At 40.5% G+C, this 22,345-nt stretch overlaps 1 protein-coding gene across 1 annotated transcript; it reads left to right on the forward strand.

Annotated features, from left to right (window-relative positions):
* The first annotated feature begins 200 nt into the window (after positions 1-200).
* Positions 201-16,697, forward strand: SGK2 (serum/glucocorticoid regulated kinase 2). The gene is made up of 13 exons (XM_070939963.1): positions 201-262; positions 1,383-1,440; positions 2,497-2,546; positions 4,023-4,080; positions 6,585-6,668; positions 7,681-7,812; positions 9,021-9,133; positions 10,637-10,673; positions 11,111-11,197; positions 12,432-12,527; positions 13,524-13,679; positions 15,320-15,409; positions 16,224-16,697. The coding sequence occupies exons 2-13, from the start codon at positions 1,405-1,407 to the stop codon at positions 16,374-16,376; spliced, it is 1,092 nt and encodes a 363-aa protein (XP_070796064.1). The 5' UTR covers positions 201-262; positions 1,383-1,404; the 3' UTR covers positions 16,377-16,697.
* The last annotated feature ends 5,648 nt before the right edge of the window (positions 16,698-22,345 follow it).

Below are 22,345 nucleotides of genomic sequence, written 5' to 3' on the forward strand. Positions count from 1 at the left end.
ACAGGTCTGCCTCTGCTTCTCATGAAGACTGCTTACTTTGACTTATGGATAGGCGCATGAGAAGGGCAAGGTCACTGTAGAACAAATGTGCCTCTGTGTATATTTCTGGTGATCGCATTGCCACCTGAAGCGTCTATTTAGTTTGCTAACTTCCACTCCTCCTCCCTACTTCCCCACTCCCTTTTTCTGTAGATTTCATAAAACAAGGTCGAGAGAAGTTGGAACAGACCATCAAGGCCTCCGGTTCCAGGCTCTGCTCCTAGTGAGTATCTGTTTCTTTCCGTCAATGGGGTGCTGTTCCTTTAAAACTCAGCCTGAGGATGCCCTCCTACCAGGAATAAGCAGTGAATTGAGCCGACTGGCACAGGCATGATGCAGAGGGAACCACGACTTGCACAAACTGGGATTTGTTACTCAATATGGCTTTGTTACACTTCTCTGCTTCTAAGGAGATCTTTTTGTCAGGCAGATGTAAGTAAGGGACTTAACTAAGATATCTGAAAATGAAACTTAACTCTGGGGTCTGTAGGGGGTATTTTGAAATGTGGTGCTTTTATTTAATGTCATTGCTTTTAAGAAATAAGGAGAGATGCCAGCATGGAGCTGCCAAATGATTTTTTTTTTGGCCTTTGCTAAACGAGGTGGGGAGTATTACGTCTGAAAACATCTCATGTTTGGTTTGTGGGAGTTTGCTCCAAAATGTTAGGAATCAGAGTTTGCAGGGTGTGTATACTGTGTGTGTGTGTGTGTGTGTGTGTGTGTGTGTGTGTGTATATATATATATATATATATATATATATATATATATATATATATATATATATATATATATATATATATGAAGTTAATCTTTCCTTGTTACAAAATGTCATTCCTTCAATGTAGTCTGCTAATAATTTCACAGAGAATAAGGAGGAGAAATGTACAACAGAAGTATCTATTAAGGTCTAATTGCAACTTGGAGGTGGATTTTGGGTGGGGAAATAGTAAAGTGATGGATCTGAAAACTTCAAAAAGACATTGAAAGATCTAATTACAGCTTTAATTGTAAAAGTGTGTAAAGTATACAAATTGTCTCTACAATTCTAAGTATTCTGTGATAAAAGCAGGAAAAAACAGATTAATTTGCTGACAAGGTTTTAATTAATCCTCACTTAAAATAGGACAGGAAATGGCTAAATGCCATTCCAACTGTTATCACAAATAACAGCTCTGTACTGGCTTTGTTGGGATATGGGTTTAATAAGAAGTTTTATTTCTTCACTATGGCAGCCAAATTAACCCCCCAGGGTTTAAATGAGAACTGTGACGTAATGGTGGAGTCTCAGTGTCTCAGTCTTGTTCCACTTTTCTCAGTTAATCATTGTCTTTTTAATCCTCAGTGCTGAAAGAGTAGCTGTTTTAATGGACCATTCCAGAAGCCCAGAGCACAATAGCCAGGTAAGAGCTGAGATCTTGGTTAAAAGTATTGGAGATGGGACAATTTTGAACAAAGAGAAAATGAGGCAAAGTGTCAAAGTGTCTTAGATCAGCCAAGAGAAAAACTACAATTTACATAGTTTCATCCATCACAGGCCAGCCTGTCCAAATGTGGTCCCTTTCAGTAGTGGGTTTCAAAATTTTTTACTACTGGTTCTGTGGGTGTAGCTTGGTGGGCGTGGCATGGCTTGGTGGGCATGGCAGTGGAAGGATACTGTAAAATCTCCATTCCCACCCCATTCCAGGGGAAGGTTACTGCAAAATCCCCATTTCCTCCCGATCAGCTGGACTTGGGAGGCAGAGAATAGATGGGGGCAGGGCCAATCAGAATTTTTACTACCAGTTCTCCAAACTACTCAAAATTTCCGCTACCGGTTCTCCAGAACTGGTCAGAACCTGCTGCAACCCACCTCTGGTCCCTTTGGATTTGTTGTCTGGCTAGTGATTATGGGAGCTGAGACGCAACACATCTAGAGAACACCAAGTTGGGGAGACTGCTGGGTTATCCTGGTATGGGTTTCTCTGCAAATTTACCACTCCTTGCAATTAGGTAGCTTTTGTCTTTTATTCATAGATGTGGCAGCATTAGCCAGTGTACAGGTGGTCCTCGATTTATGACCATAGAATTTCATTGGGACCAGAATTTCCATTGTTTATCAAGGCAGTGGTTAAGTGATTTTATGACCTTTTTTGCCATGGTTGTTAAGCAAATCACTGCAGTTGTTAAGTGAGTAATGTGGTCCTTAAGCAAATGCAGCTTCTCCCATTGACTTTGCTCCCGGAAGCTAGCTGGGAAGGTAGCAATCCCATGATCCTGGGATGCTGCAATACATGCCAGGCATGCAAATTTTGCTCATGTGACCATGGGGATGTTATGATGGTTGTAAGTATGAGGACCGGTAGTAAGTCACATTTTTCATGTAACTTCAAACGGTCACTAAACAAATAATTGCTGGTTAACGTGTCCCTGTAAATAATTCTTACTCAACTTCATGACTTTTTGTTTTCTATCTACAGCCTTCATCACCAAGTGACAATATCAACCTTGGACCATCTGCTAATCCCAAGTAAGACCATGGAAATGACCATTCATAGCACTATGGAATTCAAAGAAATGGATGCTTTTCCTTCTGTATTATACAATTAGAGTCTAGTTTAATGAAAAGAAGGACTAGGGGTGACATGATAGCAATGTTCCAATATCTCAGGGGCTGCCACAAAGAAGAAGGAGTCAACCTCTTCTCCAAAACACCCGAAGGCAGGACAAGAAGCAATGTATGGAAACTAATCAAGAGCCTTGGTAGTACAGTGGTCTAAGGCACCCTGTTATTAAGCTGGTTATTAAGACCAGCTGCCTGCAATTACTGCAGGTTTGAATCTCGCCAAGGCTCAAGGTTGACTCAGCCTTCCATCCTTTCTAAGGTAGGTAAATTGAGGACCCAGTTGTGGGGGCAATAAGCTGACTTTGTATAAATATACAAAAGGATGAAGGCTATTGCTGAGCACATTGTAAGCCGCCCTGAGTCTCCGGAGAAGGGCGGCATATAAATCAAATAAAAAAAAAAAAAGGAGAATCTAGAACTAAGGAGAAATTTCCTGACAGTTAGAACAATTAATCAGTGGAACAACCTGCCTCCAGAAGTTGTGAATACTCCAACACAGGAAGTTTTAAAGAAGGGATTGGAAAACCATTTGTCCGAAATGGTATAAGGTTTCCTGCCTAAGCAGGGGGTTGGACTAGAAGACCTCCAAGGTCCCTTCCAACTCTGTTCTATTCCTATTCCTATTCCTATTCCTATTCCTATTCCTATTCCTATTCCTATTCCTATTCCTATTCCTATTCCTATTCCTATTCCTGTCCTGTTCCATTCCATAATATAAGATTAGTTATTTCAAGCTCCAGTAAAACCTTCTCTTATAGGCTGCTAATAATTCATTGATAGTAAATACGTGCAAGGGACCACACTACATCCGAATGATGGGGAGGGGTACATGCAGAATGAAATTACAGCCTTGAGGAAAAGGTTAACTGTGTTAATATTTTACACAAAGGTTACTTGGAGCCCAATAGTGGGCTTCGTTATTATTTTTTGACCTTGGAATTGCATTGTAATAGCTCACAGACAATAAAACCTATACATCTCAGCCAATAAAACATACATGTTCGCCTTCACAGTTGAAAGTAAGTCTCTATGTCCTGAACTTCTTTGTTTGCTTTTGGGCAGGAGAGCACCCATATCAGGGTAACCATTTGACAGACTACAGCAGCAGTTTATGAGAAAGTGAGAAACTATTGGGTTGGGGGGGGGGTTGTTAGTAGAAAGAGTTATTGTGCCTTGAGTCCTGGACCCTCATGGATTGAATGACACTGGGACGGAAATTAAAGTAAAATATAACTCTAAACTTGTCAGCCGTTGTACATCCATTTTATCATCCACATTACAAAAATGTATTATGATTGATTTAGAATAGAGGAGAAAGTTCTAACTGATACAGAAGAAAGTCTTTCATGTATTTATTTTGTCTTTTTTTCCCCCTAATAGTGCCAGGCCAACTGATTTTGACTTCCTAAAAATAATTGGCAAAGGAAGCTTTGGGAAAGTAAGTAACCTAGTTTGGGAAGTTTTCTTGTGGACCGCTTGTTGATCCAAATAGCTTTTCATTCATGGCTTTTGACCTTTGGGAATTAATGTAGCATTTGCACATGCTATTTTCCCAGTCAGAATAGTCCAATCATAAGGCACAGTGAGGTGGATCCCTTAGGCCATATATTTTGTATGCGTGAAACATAGGAACTTCTTGATTATTTATTCATAAGAAATGCTTACTATTAAATTATTCCCTGCAAAACAGGACAGAAAGTGCTTCTGGGAATTTTTTTTCTTCAGTAATAAAATAAACCAATTTTAACTCATAACACCTAGAGTTGTATGAACACTATATAAATGTTGTAAAAAATAATGAGAGTGAATGGGCAGGAATATAATTTATTTTTCAACAGCTCATAGAAAATTGCCTCAAGCCAAACTTGCTTCCATATTTACCAAAAAAAAAAAAGAAGAAGAAGAAGAAGAAGAAGAAGAAGAAGAAGCAGCAGCAGTGAATTTGCTTCTGCTACTAATGATTTTGATGATTGACATTTCAGTGAAGCTATTCCATATAACAAGGCACAAAGCACTATTTGCGGCTCCTAATCTTTCAGATTGCCACTATATTAAAGGAAATTCAGATGAGAGTATATCTTTAAAACATCAAAGAATTTCAAAATGTCTAAAAATGTACCTCTTGGTTCATCCTTGTATATTATTTGCAATGATGTATAAATATTTACCAATCATTTTTGAGGGACACGTTCTTATTATGTTGCTTCTCACATCCCCAGAAGACTACTGAAATTGCCTAAAGACATCTTTCATTGTTTTACTAATTTATTAAATTTATTTGCCAATAAGGGTGGGACACAATAAGGGTAGAATACAAACAATTAGTAATTTAAAAAGGTAAAAGATATATATCTTTTTTATTTTCTTTTAAATTATACTCTGATAAATCTGTTATCCCTTTTAATGCTTGTGTACCCCAACTTCCTTATCTTGTGTGTACTGTTTTTATATCTTTTAGCTTTTTTAAAAATTAATTGTTTCTATCCCAGCCACCTTAAGCTGATCTACCATGACAATAAAGATTTGATTTGAAAAAAGGATCAAATTCTATTTGGCTCAGGAGGATAAAAGGATGGAAAGTTCCGTAGGCACCTTAACACTGAGAGCTCTCTGGTTTAAGATCCTTTGTTCTGTATTTCAAATTAGTTCTGATAACTCAGACAGGCATTTTAGGAGTGGTGATGATGGTGTTTGACCTAGGCATTTCAATCGTCTATTTCTCTCAGAGTATTATTGATCTCCTAGAAGATCAATACTCCAGTGAAATGATTTTATTGTTGCTGCCATCTTGGGTTCACTGAGATTATTATCAGGAGTCTGATAGCATTTTTTCTGACTAATGAAGTGTATTAAAAGGCATAAGCTTTCATGAGTAGCAGTTCATTTCATCAGATGCATCTCAAGCTTATGCCTTTTAATAAAATTTGTTAGAAAAGGTGCTACCAGACTTCTGATTTATTTATTATTTTTTGCCACAATAGACTAACTCAGCTTTCCTCCTACAATGTCTACCAGATTACTCTAGTTTCTCACTTTCTGCCCAGAAAGGACCTTCAAGGGGCCTGGGTGAAAGCCAAGTCTTCACAGCACTTTGAAACACCAATAGGGTAAAGACCATCCAGATCATGGGGAGAACCTTGTTCCAGAGGGCAGGCACTGCTACAGAGAAGATGCACTCCTGGTGTCTCAATAGATTGTATTGTTTAATCAAACCATCCAGGTTTGATGAATCCAGACCATCACTGTTGATACTAATTCTGGATCAATTGAAGCTTCTATATGGTCCTCAAGGGCAGCCTCAAGTAGAGTACTGGTATATTGCAATAGTTAAACTGCAAGGTGAACAGGGTATGAGAGATTATCTGGGGACTTCCGGCTGATGTCACGGTGACATGAGGAGTGGGTCTCTGCGCTGCCACACTGAGTTCTCTATGTTAGAGGGCTCCGAAAGGAGTTAAAGCCACCCTGGAGGGGTGGTGAAGAAAAGAGGGGTGCCCTGCAGGTCACGGAGAGCTGCAATCTCACCTGCTTGACCCTAGGTTCTTTTCACTCTCCTTCACAATGAGAAGAGGCATCCAAAAATGGCTGCCATGAAGCTGGGACAGTTGAGGCAACAAAGAAAGTACAGGAGTAGTGTAAATTAACAGTGAATGGAACTGGGTGAGAAGATTCCTTTTTTACTCAAAAAGAAAAGGGGGGGGGAAATCTGAAAGACACTCTTAACTATGAAAGCGGTGAATAATTTTTCCCCACAGAACAGACGTCTCCTTTTGGTATGATTAGAGGAAACAAACTCTTTTCAGCATTTTATATTTCTTGTGCTGTTAACATATATCACATAGATTTTTTGGATTGTTAGCATTGTGCTTCTAAAACAGGCCAACTGGGATAGTTGAAAGTTGATAGCAGTGGAAGCTTCTTGGTCTCTCATTTCCACTGCAGGTCCTTTTGTCCAAACACAAGTCTGATGGAAGATTCTATGCTATAAAAGTTTTGCAGAAAAAGTCCATCCTTAAGAAAAAAGAGGTAAGTTTGAAATATATTTTGTTTACATTGAGTACAAAATATTTTGCTACTTCTGTCTTCCTCTATAGTCGGGCTGTCAAACTCCCGGCCCATGGGCTGGATGCGTCACGCACTGGCCATGCCCACTCCCGGTTTAGTGAAGGGGAAAAAAGTCCCGATACATCACATCATGACATGAATTTGACACCCCTGCTCTATAGTATGATCTTTTTTTAACAAAATGACAGATATTGATTATATTTTAGTATGTGCAACAGTCATGTTGGTAGACATATGCTTGCATGTGTATATTTCTATAAAGAATTTAGTAGCAATATATGAGAATAGTTTCTAGGCTTTAGGAACTATTTTATGCTACTATCTTCTGATCCAGTTAGGAACCTGGTCCATACATGCATAAGAAAATGCCTGAATTTGTTACTGGAATGATCCTTCATGTTCTTATGTTACCATCCAGTGATAGCACATTGCAAGCCACCCCCCCCCAAAAAAAACCATCAACAACCACCGGAAACCAGATTTGCCCTCCACTTTCTTCTTAACCTTCCATATCAGAAAGAATGGACTTTCCTGTATGCTTTTCTTCTGTTCTGTTTTTAAGCCTCTGACAACAATATGGAGGAAAAGTGAGTTTGCATATAGAACCTTATCAATAGCTGGCAGATTGCACAGTACTTGGCTTGAGAGCCATGTCATTCACATGCCTTTAGTGGATTCCTCTAATACATTCAATTTATAGCTAAAAAAAAAAGCCATAGAAGCCATAGAAGCTACATTAACTCCTTTTCTTCCTTTCTACAGTCTCTTTAAAAAACCCCACTCTCTGCTAAAGATACTATTTGACATCCGAAAGTAGCAAGTAAAAATATTTGAGTGATTCCTCCTCCTTTTTCACAAATCCTAACATCATTGGCAGATTTCATTTTCAATTTCTGTAGTTCTTTTTGCTACACCTTTTTTTAAAAATACTAACTTGCATATTTGCATTTTTGTCCTTCTTGGCTCTTGATAGCAAAACCACATAATGGCAGAACGCAATGTGCTCCTGAAGAATGTGAAACATCCTTTCCTCGTGGGGCTCCACTATTCTTTCCAGACTAAGGAGAAACTCTACTTTGTACTGGATTATGTAAATGGAGGAGAGGCAAGTATCTGTCGGTGCTCTTTTTCACAAATCCTAGCATCATTGGCAGATTTTGTTTTCAAACTAGACTACATTGACATTTTCTCCTTCACTCCTATGAATGATTCAGTGCATGGCTGGATGATAACTGAATCAACCTTGGACAGAAGACTAAAACTGAAAAAAATCCTTGACTTACAACATTAATTGAGCCTGGAATTATGGTCATAAGTTGTGATGGCCATAAAGAAGGTCACCAACTTTTGCATCCTTTTTCATAGCAGTCATAAAGTGAACATGGTGGCCGTAAAGCAAACACTGCAATCATCAAACTAATGCTGCGGTCATTAAGTGACACTAATGTTCACTATGGAGTGTTTTTGCCAAAACCTAGAAATAAATGTCAGTTTTCATCAAAAACGTCACAAATAATGGTTACATGACTGCACGATGCTGAAAATGGCCATAAATGGGGAGAGGTTGCCAAGCACCCAAAATGCAGTCACGTGACTGCAGAGGTAGTGGCTGTCAGACATTCAGAACCAGGTTGTATCTTTGGGAGAGTCTGTCATAACATCAAAAGGTCACCAAGTGATCAGTCATAAGTCGAGAACTACCTTTATAAAATACTGGAGCAGTTTCCTATGAAATTGTGTTAAAATTAGGCAGTTATATAACTCGGGCTGCATAAATAATATTTATCATTATCATCATTATTTACAACATATGTGCTGTATATTACAACAAATGTGAATTTGACATTTCCTATGTCAAAGCATCTTGAAGCAGTTTACAATGAAAAGAACAACCAAACTCATAATAAAGAATACATTAAAATTACAGCCATCAAGGTAGAGTGGTTAACGTGCTGGACTAGGAACTAGGCTCTAGTCTTCCCCTAGGTGAATATTGATACTCCCCAAGATATTAAAAGTTACTAATGAAAGTAAAATCTATTCATTAAAAAGTGGAGAAAATAATTTTTCCAACTTTACAAGTGGGAATGCCTAAATGAAAATGCAAAAATTGTTTGAGCAGGGTGTATGATACTGGACCCAGATTGTTGGGGGCAATATGCTGATTCTGTAAACTGCTTAGAGAGGGCTGTAAAACACTATGAAGCGGTATATAAGTCTAAGCGCTATTGCTATCTCTCGATTCTGTTAAATAAAAAGAGGGTTTATGAAACACTGTGCTTCTTTCCTAAGTTTTTATCTCTCTGTTTCTAGTTATTCTTCCACCTACAAAGGGAGCGCTGTTTCCGTGAACCTCGAGCTCGCTTCTATGCAGCAGAAATGGCTAGTGCAGTTGGCTACCTTCACTCACTAAATATCATATACAGGTAAAATATATTGGCATCAGAGCAGGTAGTGATCCTATTAATTGCTGCAAAACATATCAATATGTGAAATAACAGAATAGGTAGGTTTGGCTGCTTGTGAGCAAAATAAAATGGAGCTAGTTTCGCTGAGATTTTGGCATTTATTTAGAAATATATTTGTCCTAGAAAAGCCTCCAAGACCCTCTGACAAATCCAAGTGTTACTATATTGGATATCTAAGAACATGCCATACAGAGCCAGTTTAGTATAGTGCCATGATGGAGAGCCCTCTGTGGGCATGTGAGCATCGCCCCAGCTCAGCTCCACCGCACATGAACGCGCACCTTCTGCCGGCCAGCTGGTTTATGGATCTCTGCTGCGCATGTGCGGAGGGGTGGGCGCATGCAGGAGATGCATGCGCATGCGTGGGGGGTGGGGCATATGCGCAGGAGTCACTCGTGCATGCATGGGGTTGTGCACACATGCACAGGGTCACGCACACATGCAAGGGTAGGGTGCACACGGAGTGTGGATGCGTGGCATGTGGGGGGGGGTCACACATGCATTACATTATGGGTGTGCGCACATGCTTTTGGCATACTTTTGGAAAAGGTTAACCATCACTGGTATAGTAGTTAAGGCATCAGACCAGAACCTGGGAGACTGGGAGTTCTAGTCCTGTCTTAGGCATGAAACCAGCTTAGTGATCTTGGGGTAGTGACTGTCTCAGTTCTAGGAAGAAGGAAATGACAAATCACTTCTGAAATCTTGCCAAAAACCCAATGGGACTTGTCTAGGCAATTGCCAGGAATAAAAATCTGACAGAGAGGGAGAGAGAAAGACAGAGAGCAAGCAGACAACATATGTCAAAGTGTGCTCCAATCAGGGGTAAAATGCTCCCGGTTCAGATCAAATCGGGCAATCCGGTAGCGATTGTGGCAGGTGGTTCGGAGAACCGGTAGCAATGGTGACACAAGGCTCTGTCCACCTGTCCGGGTGTTGTTACTTCCTGGTTTTAACCAGAAAGTAATGTGTTTTTTACCCTCTGCACATGTGCAGGTTTTGTGCATGCGCAGAGGGTCTGTGTGTGCATGTGTGTGCTGTTCCGAACCGGTAAGGAAGGTAAGTAGATTTCATCTCTGGCTCCAATAGAGACTATCATTTTACCACAAGATGGACATCTGAGTGAATTGAAATCATTAGTTGAAAATGATAAATTTGGAACTTAACAATCATTTTAAAATAGTCTTCCCCAGCTTGGTATCCCTCAGATGATGTGATCATGTTGCATAGGAATTATGGGAATTGAAGTCTAGCATATTGAAAAAATGCATTAAGGATATATTCAAGAAGTTTGAAAGCTAGGCAGGCTGTCTTAAGGTTTCTTTGTCGCAGCACTGCATTTGGGATGGCTGAACAGGAATCTATATGTTGCTGCAAGAGATATAGATCTGGCTTCTGTCTGTCCCTGCTGTATCATATAAACATCAATTCCTTTTTCTCCTTTGTTTTTTTTTTTAAAAGGGACTTGAAACCTGAAAATATTCTTTTGGATTCTCAGGTATGTTATTAGTGTTAGTGTGTGGAGAAAATTACAATTGTAATTTACAATTGCCACGGTTAAGAGAGACCAGGTTTAATAATGTCTAACCTCTCTAGTTTCCAGTAGTTTATGATGAAACATTTGCATGCCGTGTCAAGTGTGAGAGATGTATAATTAAGAGCATGTGATGTGTGAGAAGTGACTTGTGAAATGGTGGCCCAGGCTTTCCCCAGTTATTGCTTCTGAGTTGCGGTGCAAGTTGCTAGTTTTTAGTAACTAATATTTTGCTTGTGGACTTCTGCTCAGGACCCACAGTTGCCTGGGTTATGTTTGATAAAAATATTACTAAAAGAACAAAGGGAAATGTTACCCGCTCCAGAATAGAAAAGCCTGTTTGTTTTGTTGTCTATTTTGAAATACACCAAGAAGACTGAAATTTGTCTCTAATCCTTCAGGGTCACATTGTTCTGACAGATTTTGGACTTTGCAAAGAAGGAATGGAGCCAGAAGAAACAACATCTACTTTTTGTGGCACACCAGAAGTATGATATTGTGTTTCATAATTTTTTTACATTCAAGAACCTGTCCTACTTTTAAAAATTATGGAGGATCCCAAAAGAGCCTGTGTCAATGGGTTATATTTATTGATATTTATTCTATCAAAAATTAAAATTGATGCATGTAGAATATTTATTTATTGAATCATGTAAATTAATAGTGTTTCCCCAAAAATATGACCTATTCCAAAAATAAGCCCCAGCCTGTTTTTTACATGTGCACATAATATAAACCCTACCCCCAAAATGGCCAGCATAGGAGGAGTGAGCGCAAGTGGGCTGAAGGTGTCTGGCAGTAGTCGCAGCCCGTGCAGCACAGGTGAGTTGAGTACCTGTGCAAGCAGCAGGCGGAAGCAAAGGTGGGGGAGGCAGGCAATCCAGATGCGCTATGTGGGCTGCGGGAAAGCCAAGCGGAGGGTGGCCGGAGTGGTGGGTAGCTACGGCTGGCTTGTCTTTGTGCAGCAACATTGGCAGCAGACAGAGACAGAGGCATGGTGGGGAGGCAAGTGATACGGACTTGCTGAGTGGGCCGTGGGCAAGCTGAGTAGCGGTGAGCCAGAGCAGCGGCTGGCTGCAGGAGGCTCATCTTTGCGCCTCTTGGCTTGCCTGCAGTCCATGCGGTGTGTTGGTATCACCTGCCTTCTGCTCCATGCTTTCTGCTCTGTGCAGCCCCAGAGTGTACCAACCAAGGGACCTGCGGACTGCAGCTGCTGCCGGATACCATCAGTCCCCATGCGCTTGGTGACTCTTGTGTGTGCGCCAGGAGACGGGGCGCCTAGCCAGGCTGATCACCCTTAAATCATGTTTCCCCCAAAATAAGCCCTAGCATTTATTTTGGGGCCTAAAAGAAAATAAGACCGGCTCTTATTTTTGGGGAAACATGGTAGTATTCAAGCCATTAGATATTAACATTAATTAAAAAAATATGAAAAACTCATATTTTTAACAAATAAAAAGTAACAATGAGAAGAGAGGCATTGTTTTAAATTTTTGCAAATATCTTCAAATTTTTATCTCACAGACTTCTGAGGGGGTTTCAGGGAGGTCCTCAGGGAACACTTTAAGAAATACTCATATAGATGAAATTATCACTTACATACATACGTTTTCTTATTACTTCCAATAAAGAAAAAAAATTGCGAAAGTAATTGCAATCCTTTATCTGATGTTTTGTGTATATAATGATATATTATTATTAAAATTTCTACATATTTAACAGTACTTGGCTCCAGAAGTGCTTAAAAAGCAGCCTTATGACCGAACTGTTGACTGGTGGTGCCTTGGATCTGTGCTTTATGAAATGCTATTTGGCTTGGTAAGTTTTGCTTCTGAAGTGGAGGCTAAAATGACCTGGGAATGGCTTTTCATCCTAATGTATAAATAAAGCTGATTGCTTCGGACAAAGGGACAAGAAATATAATCAGGTTTGGGAGACAATATCAAAGCCTATCAGTCTGCTTAATTAGAATGGCAATATTGGAAAATATATATGATGCTCAATTCCATAGCACACTATTTCTCAACCTTGGAAGTTTAAGATGTCTGGACTTCAACTTCCAGGATTCTCTAGCCAGCCTAGCTAGAGAATTCTGGGAATTGAAGTCCACGCATCTTCATGTTGCCAAGGTTGAGAAACACAGACTTAGAAGTGTTATTAGAGTGTTATTAGAACCCTATCTAGTGCTGCTTATCCCTGTATGCTAATATAATTAGCCAAGTTTATCATATTCCAGCATAGGTAGAATATGGATAACAGTGTCTTCAAATCATTTGCCAGGTGCTCAATTGATCAATTAATTAAAGTGTGCCTGAGTTCTTGCATATGTTAAGTCTGTCAGCATGCTGATGATTGTATGTTTGGAAGTAGGATTGGCTCAGTTTATATGAATACAACTGAACTAATTGTGGAGCACACACATTTAATCTTACCATTCTTTAGGGCTATCAAACTTAAACTGTAAACATACAGCTTTTGCGCTTTTCCTGTAAACATTTGCTACCATCTAGTGGTTGCCCTGCATTTTTCACCTACAATGAATAGAAAGAGGAAGAGAAGAGAAGTTGGAAGGGACCTTGGAGGTCTTTTAGTCCAACCTCCTACTTAGGCAGGAAACCCTATACCATTTCAGATAAATATGGTAGTCCAACTTTTGAATTGTTTATTCAGTAATTTATTTTAAACAAACTATAATAGCATACATTTCTTCCATTAAACTTATACAAAGAACAGCATGAATTGCATTTTATCTAAACATGATACAAATTTACACTGTACTTTATGCTATTGACCTTTTCCTATTTTTACTGTCAGCCTCCATTTTACAGCCGGGATATGTCACAGATGTATGAGAATATCCTGCACAAACCACTTCAAATTCAAGGAACCAAGACCATAGCAGCTTGTGATATCCTACAAGGACTTCTTCATAAAGATCAGAAGAAGAGGCTTGGAGCCAAGACTGATTTTGTATGTGATAATTGCTTATTCTTGGAACCCCAGGCATCTTGTCCTGCTAAAAACTTGATCCTACTTGGCAATATTTTAAATTTGTAGCAGTGTGTGTAAGATTTCATACCTCTTTTCACTATTTCTGTTATTTATTCTGTCCCATCACTGCTACTCTTTGATCAAGGCATCTCCACTAATCTTCACTTTCATTCAGCACAGTTTTTTTTTTATTTTCATAAAATATAATTTCTGCATTTTGGATTGCTACAAGTACTGTACAGTTTGCTGTTTAATAAATATGCAATAGAAACAACTTAAATAACTAGACAATTTGGAATTTAAGCAGTACAAGGAGTAGATTAGAATGGGCTATATATTCAGTAGGTTAATGGAAACTTTCATATTTTGCTATATCAATTTTAAGGGTGGGCATATAGTATACAGAACAAGGAAAACTAATGGGCATTTCCATTGCACACTTAATGTACTTCTGCATCTACATTTATATCTCAATGTACTTTTCAGCATAATTTTGTACATTATGCTGCTTCTTAAATTATTGTTAATATACTGTTTGAGAGTTTGTAAGCATACATGTGCAAACAGTTAAATGTGTGCTCAGAAAGTTGTGCCACTTTTAAAGTAATGAATTTACTTTAGGGTGGTGTTAGAAGGTGAAGTTTATGAAATCCCTAAAGAATTCTGAGTCAATTGAGGTGACTAGTTCCAAGTGCTTGTATGTTAGGTTGTGCTATAGACACAAGGTAGGCCTACTGCTGCAGACACAAGTTAGGGTGTCCTGATTGCCTCAATGGCTCTTTGTGGGCTCCTGGACTTTAGGGCTGATGAGAGAGAGAGTCTTCAAGAAATATGTTTTAGGGTGATTTCAACGTCCATTACCTAAAAAAGCATGTAAGTCCCTAGCCTCCATTTGTGAATCCACAAAAAATGACAACTCTGATGTACAGAGATAGATAGATAGATATAGAGACAGACAGACAGACAGACAGACAGACAGACAGACAGACAGTGTCAGGTTCCAAGTAATGCATCCATCAGTGCAATGTGGAATGTGGTTGACTCATCAGCTAGGAATGATGTTTTGACTGAAGGCTCCATCCCCCTCCAGTTCCAAACTGTGTCGAGCCAAAGCAAGGAACCTATTAGAATGGTCCATCTTAGGAGCCTGATGGAATCTGGGAGTTACCAGAAGGATGGGGATTTGAAGGGATTGAGGATTGGGAATTGACTGGGGATTTTTCCGACAATTTGTAAGCATTGAGCTTTTGCTTCATACATCTTCGCAATACAGAGACAGAACACTTGAGAAGAGGGCACTTCTGTTGTTTCTCTAGTGGTCTGGTTTTTTGATAACCTATGGGAGGAACACTGACAGCTTACTGCTCTTATTATTACTGAGTAGGCTTGAGCCTGAGTTCATACCAGGGTTTAATTGTGTACATGTTTGGTACAATTAGCCTCTGTATAACAATTTACAATTGTTTATCTTTACAATTAGCAAATGTATTTTAGGAAACCATTTACAGTAAGTAAATTTAGATCGATGATTCATTGCAGTTAGGCATAAACATAAGCACAGCACAGTTTTGGAAATCCTTCTGGCAAATAGCAGCTCATCTTTATTTTACTTTTTACAGCTTGAAATAAAGAACCATATGTTCTTCGCTCCAATAAACTGGGATGATTTGTATAATAAGAAGATCACTCCTCCATTTGATCCTAATGTGGTAAGTGGTTTATTGTGCCATAGGCAATCTTTGTGAAATTGTGAAGAAATATTAGAAAAAGCTAACCATTCTGAGTGCATTTTCAGGGATTATGGATCTACGTTTTATCATTTGTTATGGATTTTCCTGACACGTGAAATATTGAGCCAATTCACATGATTTACATTTTGTCTTTGGATACTGCAATTTGCCTTTAAAGAAAAACTGGAAATTGTTGCTGGGTGAAGGATGGCTTGGAGAAAGCAGAGTTTACTCAGTTTGCCTATTAGAACTATGGTAATTAAGAATCTAATTACACATAGTGCTAAATGTACTGTATGTTTCAGAAAAAATGCATTTAATAGTAGAATAAAACAAATAGTAATCTTTTAATTCCTGCGAGATGCCCGGAGTCACTGTGAGTGAGTTGGGAAGCCATATAAATTTTCTTAATAAATAAATAGAACAAATAAATAGCTTCCTTTCCTATATCCCTTCCTCTCCACCAGTGAATGGAAAATAATTGGGACACCCCAGACAAATAATCCAGGGACTTTCTCTCACTTTGTCTCAGAAACATGGTATGTAATCAAGAATGTTTGACTGACTTCAAAGTGTTTTATGTGAAAAGAAAAAAAGTAACATAACCTAACATAAACTCAACTCAGTATACGGCAGAAGAGCATTTCAAAGTTGAACGGACTTGTAGGATTCAGCATAATCTTAAAACAAGTGCTGTGTTTCTCTCCTTCTACACCCTCTGGTTTTAAGAATAACTATTTATTTTATTGTTGTTATTGCCTGAAACTTAAAAAAATAATTGTTTTTTTTTAAGGCTGGGCCAGCTGATCTACGACATTTTGACCCAGAATTCACTCAGGAAACTGTTCCCAGTTCCATTGTTCAAACTCCTGATTTAGCTACCAGCAGTTCCAGTGCAACAGATGCTTTCCTGGGTTTTTCTTATGCACCAAATGATGACCATTGAAGCATCTCATGTAAACAAGACTTGTGAAATCCAGGTGTAGCTCATTATTTAAATAAGAGGAAGACATCACATACCAATCTAATCTTCTAACTGGAAAAGAACCAAACTTTGCAACTTTGACATACAGAGACTTACAATGTGAATGTTCCTCTTCCTGACCATTGCCAATCACGATAGTTGAAATAATTTTATTTATAGAGGCATGAACAAATTTATTGATACATCCTTTTACCAAATGGATGAGATCCTAAGAGAATGCAAGATGCTTAAGAGAGATTTATTGTATTCTAAATAACTAATTATTTTGTATTCACTTGTTTTAAGTTTGGGGCACTACCAATTCAAACTAGTTGAATCTATTTTCTTGCAACATTATTCTAGATTTTATGGTTCATGAATTTTTGATTGCAATTTGCTTTTCATTGTGTATGTTCTTGAACAAATCTTTCGAGTTAGTCAGCCTAGCTGCAACTACCTCTCCTTGACCCCAGTCCTCATAGCTAGTCTTTCTACTGGTATGAAATTGGCATGGCATTTATATTCATTCTTCTCAAATCAGTTGACACCTCCAGGCTTTTTGTCAGATTTTAGGTATTTCTTTTTAGTTTTGAATGCACTGCAACAAAATGTAATCGGTGGAAACAGCAAGCCATCCCATCATACAGTCTACTGGATTCCAAGTCTTTTTGCTTTAGCCTGAAAATATTCCAGAGATCTCTGTTTATATATATTTTAATAATCTTGCTTATCTGTTCCTGTTTATTTAAAAATTAAACTCTGATAACTACCTCTTAATAGCACAGATCCAAAAGAAGCAAATGGATTTATTTTTAAGAACCCTTAAAGAAAAACAAACTGCCTAAACAAATCTGTTAAGCCCAAAATTGTATTAATGACTATATAAAAAATAAATTCTCCATGAAGAATTTTATGGACACAATATATAATTTTTTTTTTGGCAACGATATGTAAATTGTAGCAAACACAGGCAAAGTTGACCATGTGATTTTTATGAATAAAAAAGGGAATGTTACAATTTCCATCTTATGCTGTTATGCCATTATAGCATGTAGTCTCATTGTTTTTAGATTTAGAACAAATGATCTATGTTATTTTCAGTCACGCTGTACCACATTAAATAATTTCGAGTTATGCATTCCTCTTTCATCTTTGAAAAAGTGAATAGCAATTCACACAAAACATAAGTACTTGCATAGCCAAGATCTTTAAGAAAATAACGTATACCAACTATCTGTATAAACTTTTTAAGGCTGCTGTCTACTCCATCAGATACTTAGACAGCAATTAGTGTGGGGATTTTTTTAGACTGAAATCTGTTCAAAAACTCACAATGACTGGATTCAGACCTAGAGTTTACAAATCACTATGATTAGATTCAATTGCCAAATACAGCCATTCATGTATTTGAATGAATACATGAAGGAGGGAGGAAGGAGAGAGAGAGAGGGAGAGAGAATGAGAATATGTGACTCTGGGAGAGAACAATAAAAGAAGAGATAAGTTTTTAAAAATGAAATGCAGAAGGTGAAGATAATCTAATACAGGGGTTTCCAACCTTGGCAACTTTAAGACTTGTGAACTTCAACTCCCAGAATTCCTCAGCCAGCTAAGCGGCTGAGGAATTCTGGGAGTTAAAGTTCACAAGTCTTAAAGTTGCCGAGGTTGGAGACCCCTGATCCAGTGGTGGGTTGCCCCTGCCTCAGACTGATTCGTAAGAACTGGTAGTAAAACCAGTAGGAGGCTCCACCCACCGACCCCGACGTCATCAGGAAGCTTCTGCGCATGCGAAGTGAGCATGTGTGCGTGGCCCCGTTGCGAACCAGTAGTAAAGGTAAGTAGAACCCACCCCTGCCCTGATCTAATACACAAGCCATCTGCTGGGTATGACACGTTCATTCTTCCATTAGTGTATTTGATGAATGCATAGAATAATAAACCTTGGTCTTTACTTAATCCTTGAAAAATACCATTCAACATAGAGAAATGCCTCCCTTTTTCCTTTTCCTTTGTCATCAAGGCAACGACAGAAGTGCTGGATTGGTTCACATGATAGTCTCTGCTGAACTCTCTGTTTCATTGCTATATTATAACAGCAGAATACCTTCCTACTCCCACTTCTTTATTCTGATAAAATGTTTAAGACATAATAAAAAGTATAATATATTTGACATATAAAGATCACGTTTGTCTAATTTATTTGTAGAAAGAATAATAAAACAACCACTTATTCAATGACCGTTCAAACTTGTGACATCACTGAACAAGTAGAAATGACCTGACCTTGTGGTTATGGGTGTAGTCACATAATCATCATCTGCAACAGTGGTGGGTTGTTCCTGGTTCGGTCCGGTTCTATAGAACCGGTAGTAAAACCGGCGGGAGGCTCCCCCCACCCGCTATGACATCTTGGGTGATCTGCACATGCGCAGAAGCTTCTGCACGCGCATGCTCCCGCTGTGAACCAGTAGTAAAGGTAAGTGGAACCCATCCTGATCTGCAACCTTCCCTGTGAGTTTCCCACAAGCAAAAGTAATGGAGAAACCTGAAGGAAATCATAGTATTGAGGTCCTTGCTTAACATTTGTGTTGTCCTCATTTAATGATGGCAACTGGAACTGACATCACCAAGTGGTGCAGTCATGTGGTTTTTAACATATGATCATGTTGCTTAATGTAGGAGTTTCCAGTTCCAGTTAGCATCATTGTACCAGGATTACTTGTATGCCCATTTTAAAATATACCTAAGGGAAGCAACACAAAATTCCTAACAGAATCTTTTCTGCCCTGAATCTTTTCTGCCCAGCCGCTTCCCCCCACCGCAGGGAGACAGAACCGACCAGATGGTTCCGTCCCAGGCGCCTGATGGACCCCGAAAGGTTCCTGACCGATTTTGGGCCGTTTCCTGACTCGACCGAAGAACTGGTGGCCGCCTGGGAGAGTGCGGCCGCTGGGGCTTTGGACCGCGTCGTGCCTTTGCGGCCTCTAACCCGATGCCGATCTCAATTGGCTCCTTGGTTCTCTGAGGAGCTGAGAGAGATGAAGAGTCAGAAAAGACGCCTAGAGAGCATTTGGAGTCAATCCGATTCCGACCGGACACAGGTGAGGTCTTATATCAAGACCTACCTAGTGGCGAAAAAGTGGCGAAATCTAACAATTTTCCCACTCTTATCGCATCTGCAGAGAACCACCCAGCCGCTTTGTTTAGGGTGACCCACTCCCTTCTCTGGGTGTGTGTGTGTGTGTGTGTGTGTGTGTGTGTGTGTGGGAAGATCCCTTGCAGGGTCGAGCGGAGGACTGTGCAATTCCTGCATGATAAAGTCACTCAGATTCGGGAAGGCTTGGACTCCAACTGGATGAGTCCGGGGGAGGAGATGAGGGTAGGTCTTGAGAATGTTATCTGGGAGGAGTTTGACCCTGTGGCTCCCGAGGATGTGGACAGGGTTCTGGGTAAGATTAGTGCCGCCATGTGTTTATTGGACCCGTGTCCCTCCTGGTTGGTACTGGCCTCCCGGGAGGTTACACAAGGCTGGCTCCAGGGGATTATAAGTGCTTCCTTGAGTGAGGGTGCCTTTCCCGCCGCCTTGAAAGAGGCAGTGGTGAGGCCCCTCCTCAAGAAGCCTTCCCTGGATCCGGCTGAATTAGTTAACTACCGTCCGGTCTCCAACCTTCGTTTTGTGGCGAAGGCTGTCGAGAGTGTGGTGGCACAACAGCTTCCCCGGCACCTGGATGAAGCTATCTATCTGAACCCGTACCAGTCGGGCTTCAGGCAGGGGTAAGCACAGAAACAGCATTGGTCGCATTGGTGGATGATCTCTGGAGGGCTCGGGACAGGGGTTGCTCCTCTGTCCTGGTCCTATTAGATCTCTCAGCGGCTTTTGATACCATCAACCATGGTATCATGCTGCAGCGGTTGAGGGGGTTAGGAATAGGGGGCACCGTACTACGGTGGTTCTCCTCCTTCCTCTCCGACCGTTCGCAGTTTGTGTTGGCAGGGGGGCAGAAGTCGACCTCGAGGCACCTCGCATGGGGAGTGCCGCAAGGATCGGTTCTCTCGCCCCTTCTGTTCAACATTTATGTGAAGCCGCTGGGTGAGATCATCCGTGGTTTTGGGGTGAGAGTCCATCAGTACGCTGATGATACTCAGCTGTACATCTCCACCCCAGACCACCCCAATGATGCCCTTGATGTGATGTCTCGCTGCCTGGAGGCCGTGCGGGTCTGGATGGGGAGAAATAGGCTCAGACTCAACCCTTCCAAGACTGAGTGGCTGAGGCTGCCGGCATCCCGATATAGTCAGCTGGTGCCATTGCTGACTATTGGGGGTGAATCTTTGCCCCCCACAGAGAGGGCTCGCAATCTGGGCGTCCTCCTGGACGCACGGCTGTCTTTAGAAGAGCATATGACGGCCGTGGCGAGGGGGGCTTTTTATCAGGTTCACCTGATTCGCCAGTTGCAGCTCTTTCTGGACCGGGATGCCTTGCGCATGGTCACTCACGCCCTTGTCACCTCCCGGCTGGACTATTGTAATGTTCTCTACATGGGGCTCCCCTTGAAGAGCACTCGGAGGCTCCAGATGGTCCAGAATGCGGCCACACGGGTGGTTATGGGTGCAGCCCATTGTGCCCACGTGATACCTCTCCTGCGCGAGCTGCACTGGCTCCCAGTGGTCTTCCGGGTGTGGTTCAAGGTGTTGGTTACCACCTTTAAAGCGCTCCATGGCATAGGACCCGGGTATCTTCGAGACCGACTTCTGCCACAAACAGCCTCCCACCGGCCAGTTTGCTCCCACAGAGAGGGTCTCCTCAGGGTGCCATCTGCCAAGTTATATTGGCTGGCGACACCCAGGGGGAGGGCCTTCTCTGTGGGAGCCCCTGCCCTGTGGAATGAACTGCCCCGGAAATGTGCAAGATCTCCGATCTCCGTGTATTTCGCTGTGCCCTCAAGACCCTGCTGTTCTGCCAAGCCGGGCTATCAATTTAATGATTTTTAAATTGGGTTTTAAATTTTTGGGGTTTTAAATTTCAGCCGAATTATGTAATAATTTTAATTATTTTTAACTGATGTTTGTCTTTGTGTTTTTTAATAGGCTGTACACTGCCCTGAGTCCTTTGGGAGAAGAGCGGTATAGAAATAAAATTATTTATTTATTTATTTATTCATTTATTTATCTGTGTCTTATCGTAGTGGGATTTTATAGTTTATAAGCCTTCAACCAATCCATCAATTAGGTCAGGATTTGTTCTTCTATAAGATACTAATTAGGAAAGGCTGACAAAATTTTAGACTATAAATATTGGCTAGAATTCCAAGTGAAGACTCTTGAGAAGATCTTGGAGATTGTTGGAAGAAATATCCTTCTGGGTTCAGCTCCAAGTGGGGAAAAAGAAACATCCAAGACTGCTTGGAAAGATGGTTTAATGGTGGACAGGATCACATGGTTTGAGTTCCTGAGCAGAAAAGGGCCGAGATGCTGAGTGTGCCTTGGTTTTATGCCCTCTCTGGGCTCTGAACTTCCTTGGGCACAGGAAGATCCTGATTGGTTGTCAGACTCCCAGGGGGTGGGGGTTTTAGCTAGCCTTGCTGGTTGATGTAATCTTCCCAGGTGCCATGTGGTGAGTTTCTGTTGCTAAATGGGTTCTATTGTATTGCAGATGATGGTCCATTGACAAAGGTGGAGGGAATAAGTGAGCTTGGCTGAGGTCTTAATGGCCCATTGACAAAGGTGGGGGGAGGTAGGAAGCTGCTTTGTCTTTAAAACATGTTTCTCCATTTCTCATCCAGGGAAATATAATATTTTGCCTTTTTATTTCCTAAAATATTTCATTCTTCTAGGAGAGGGGTGAGTGCTAACTTCCTACAAGATCAAATCAGTCGATCCCTCCCTCCCTCCCTTCTTTGTTTCTTTCTTTGTTTCTTTCTTTCTTTTCTTTCTTCTTTCTTCCTTCCTTC

This window comes from Pituophis catenifer, unplaced genomic scaffold (genome assembly GCF_029215685.1).
Source record: "Pituophis catenifer annectens isolate HBS135680 unplaced genomic scaffold, rPitCat1.0.hap2 SCAF_3, whole genome shotgun sequence".
Lineage (NCBI taxonomy): Eukaryota > Metazoa > Chordata > Lepidosauria > Squamata > Colubridae > Pituophis > Pituophis catenifer.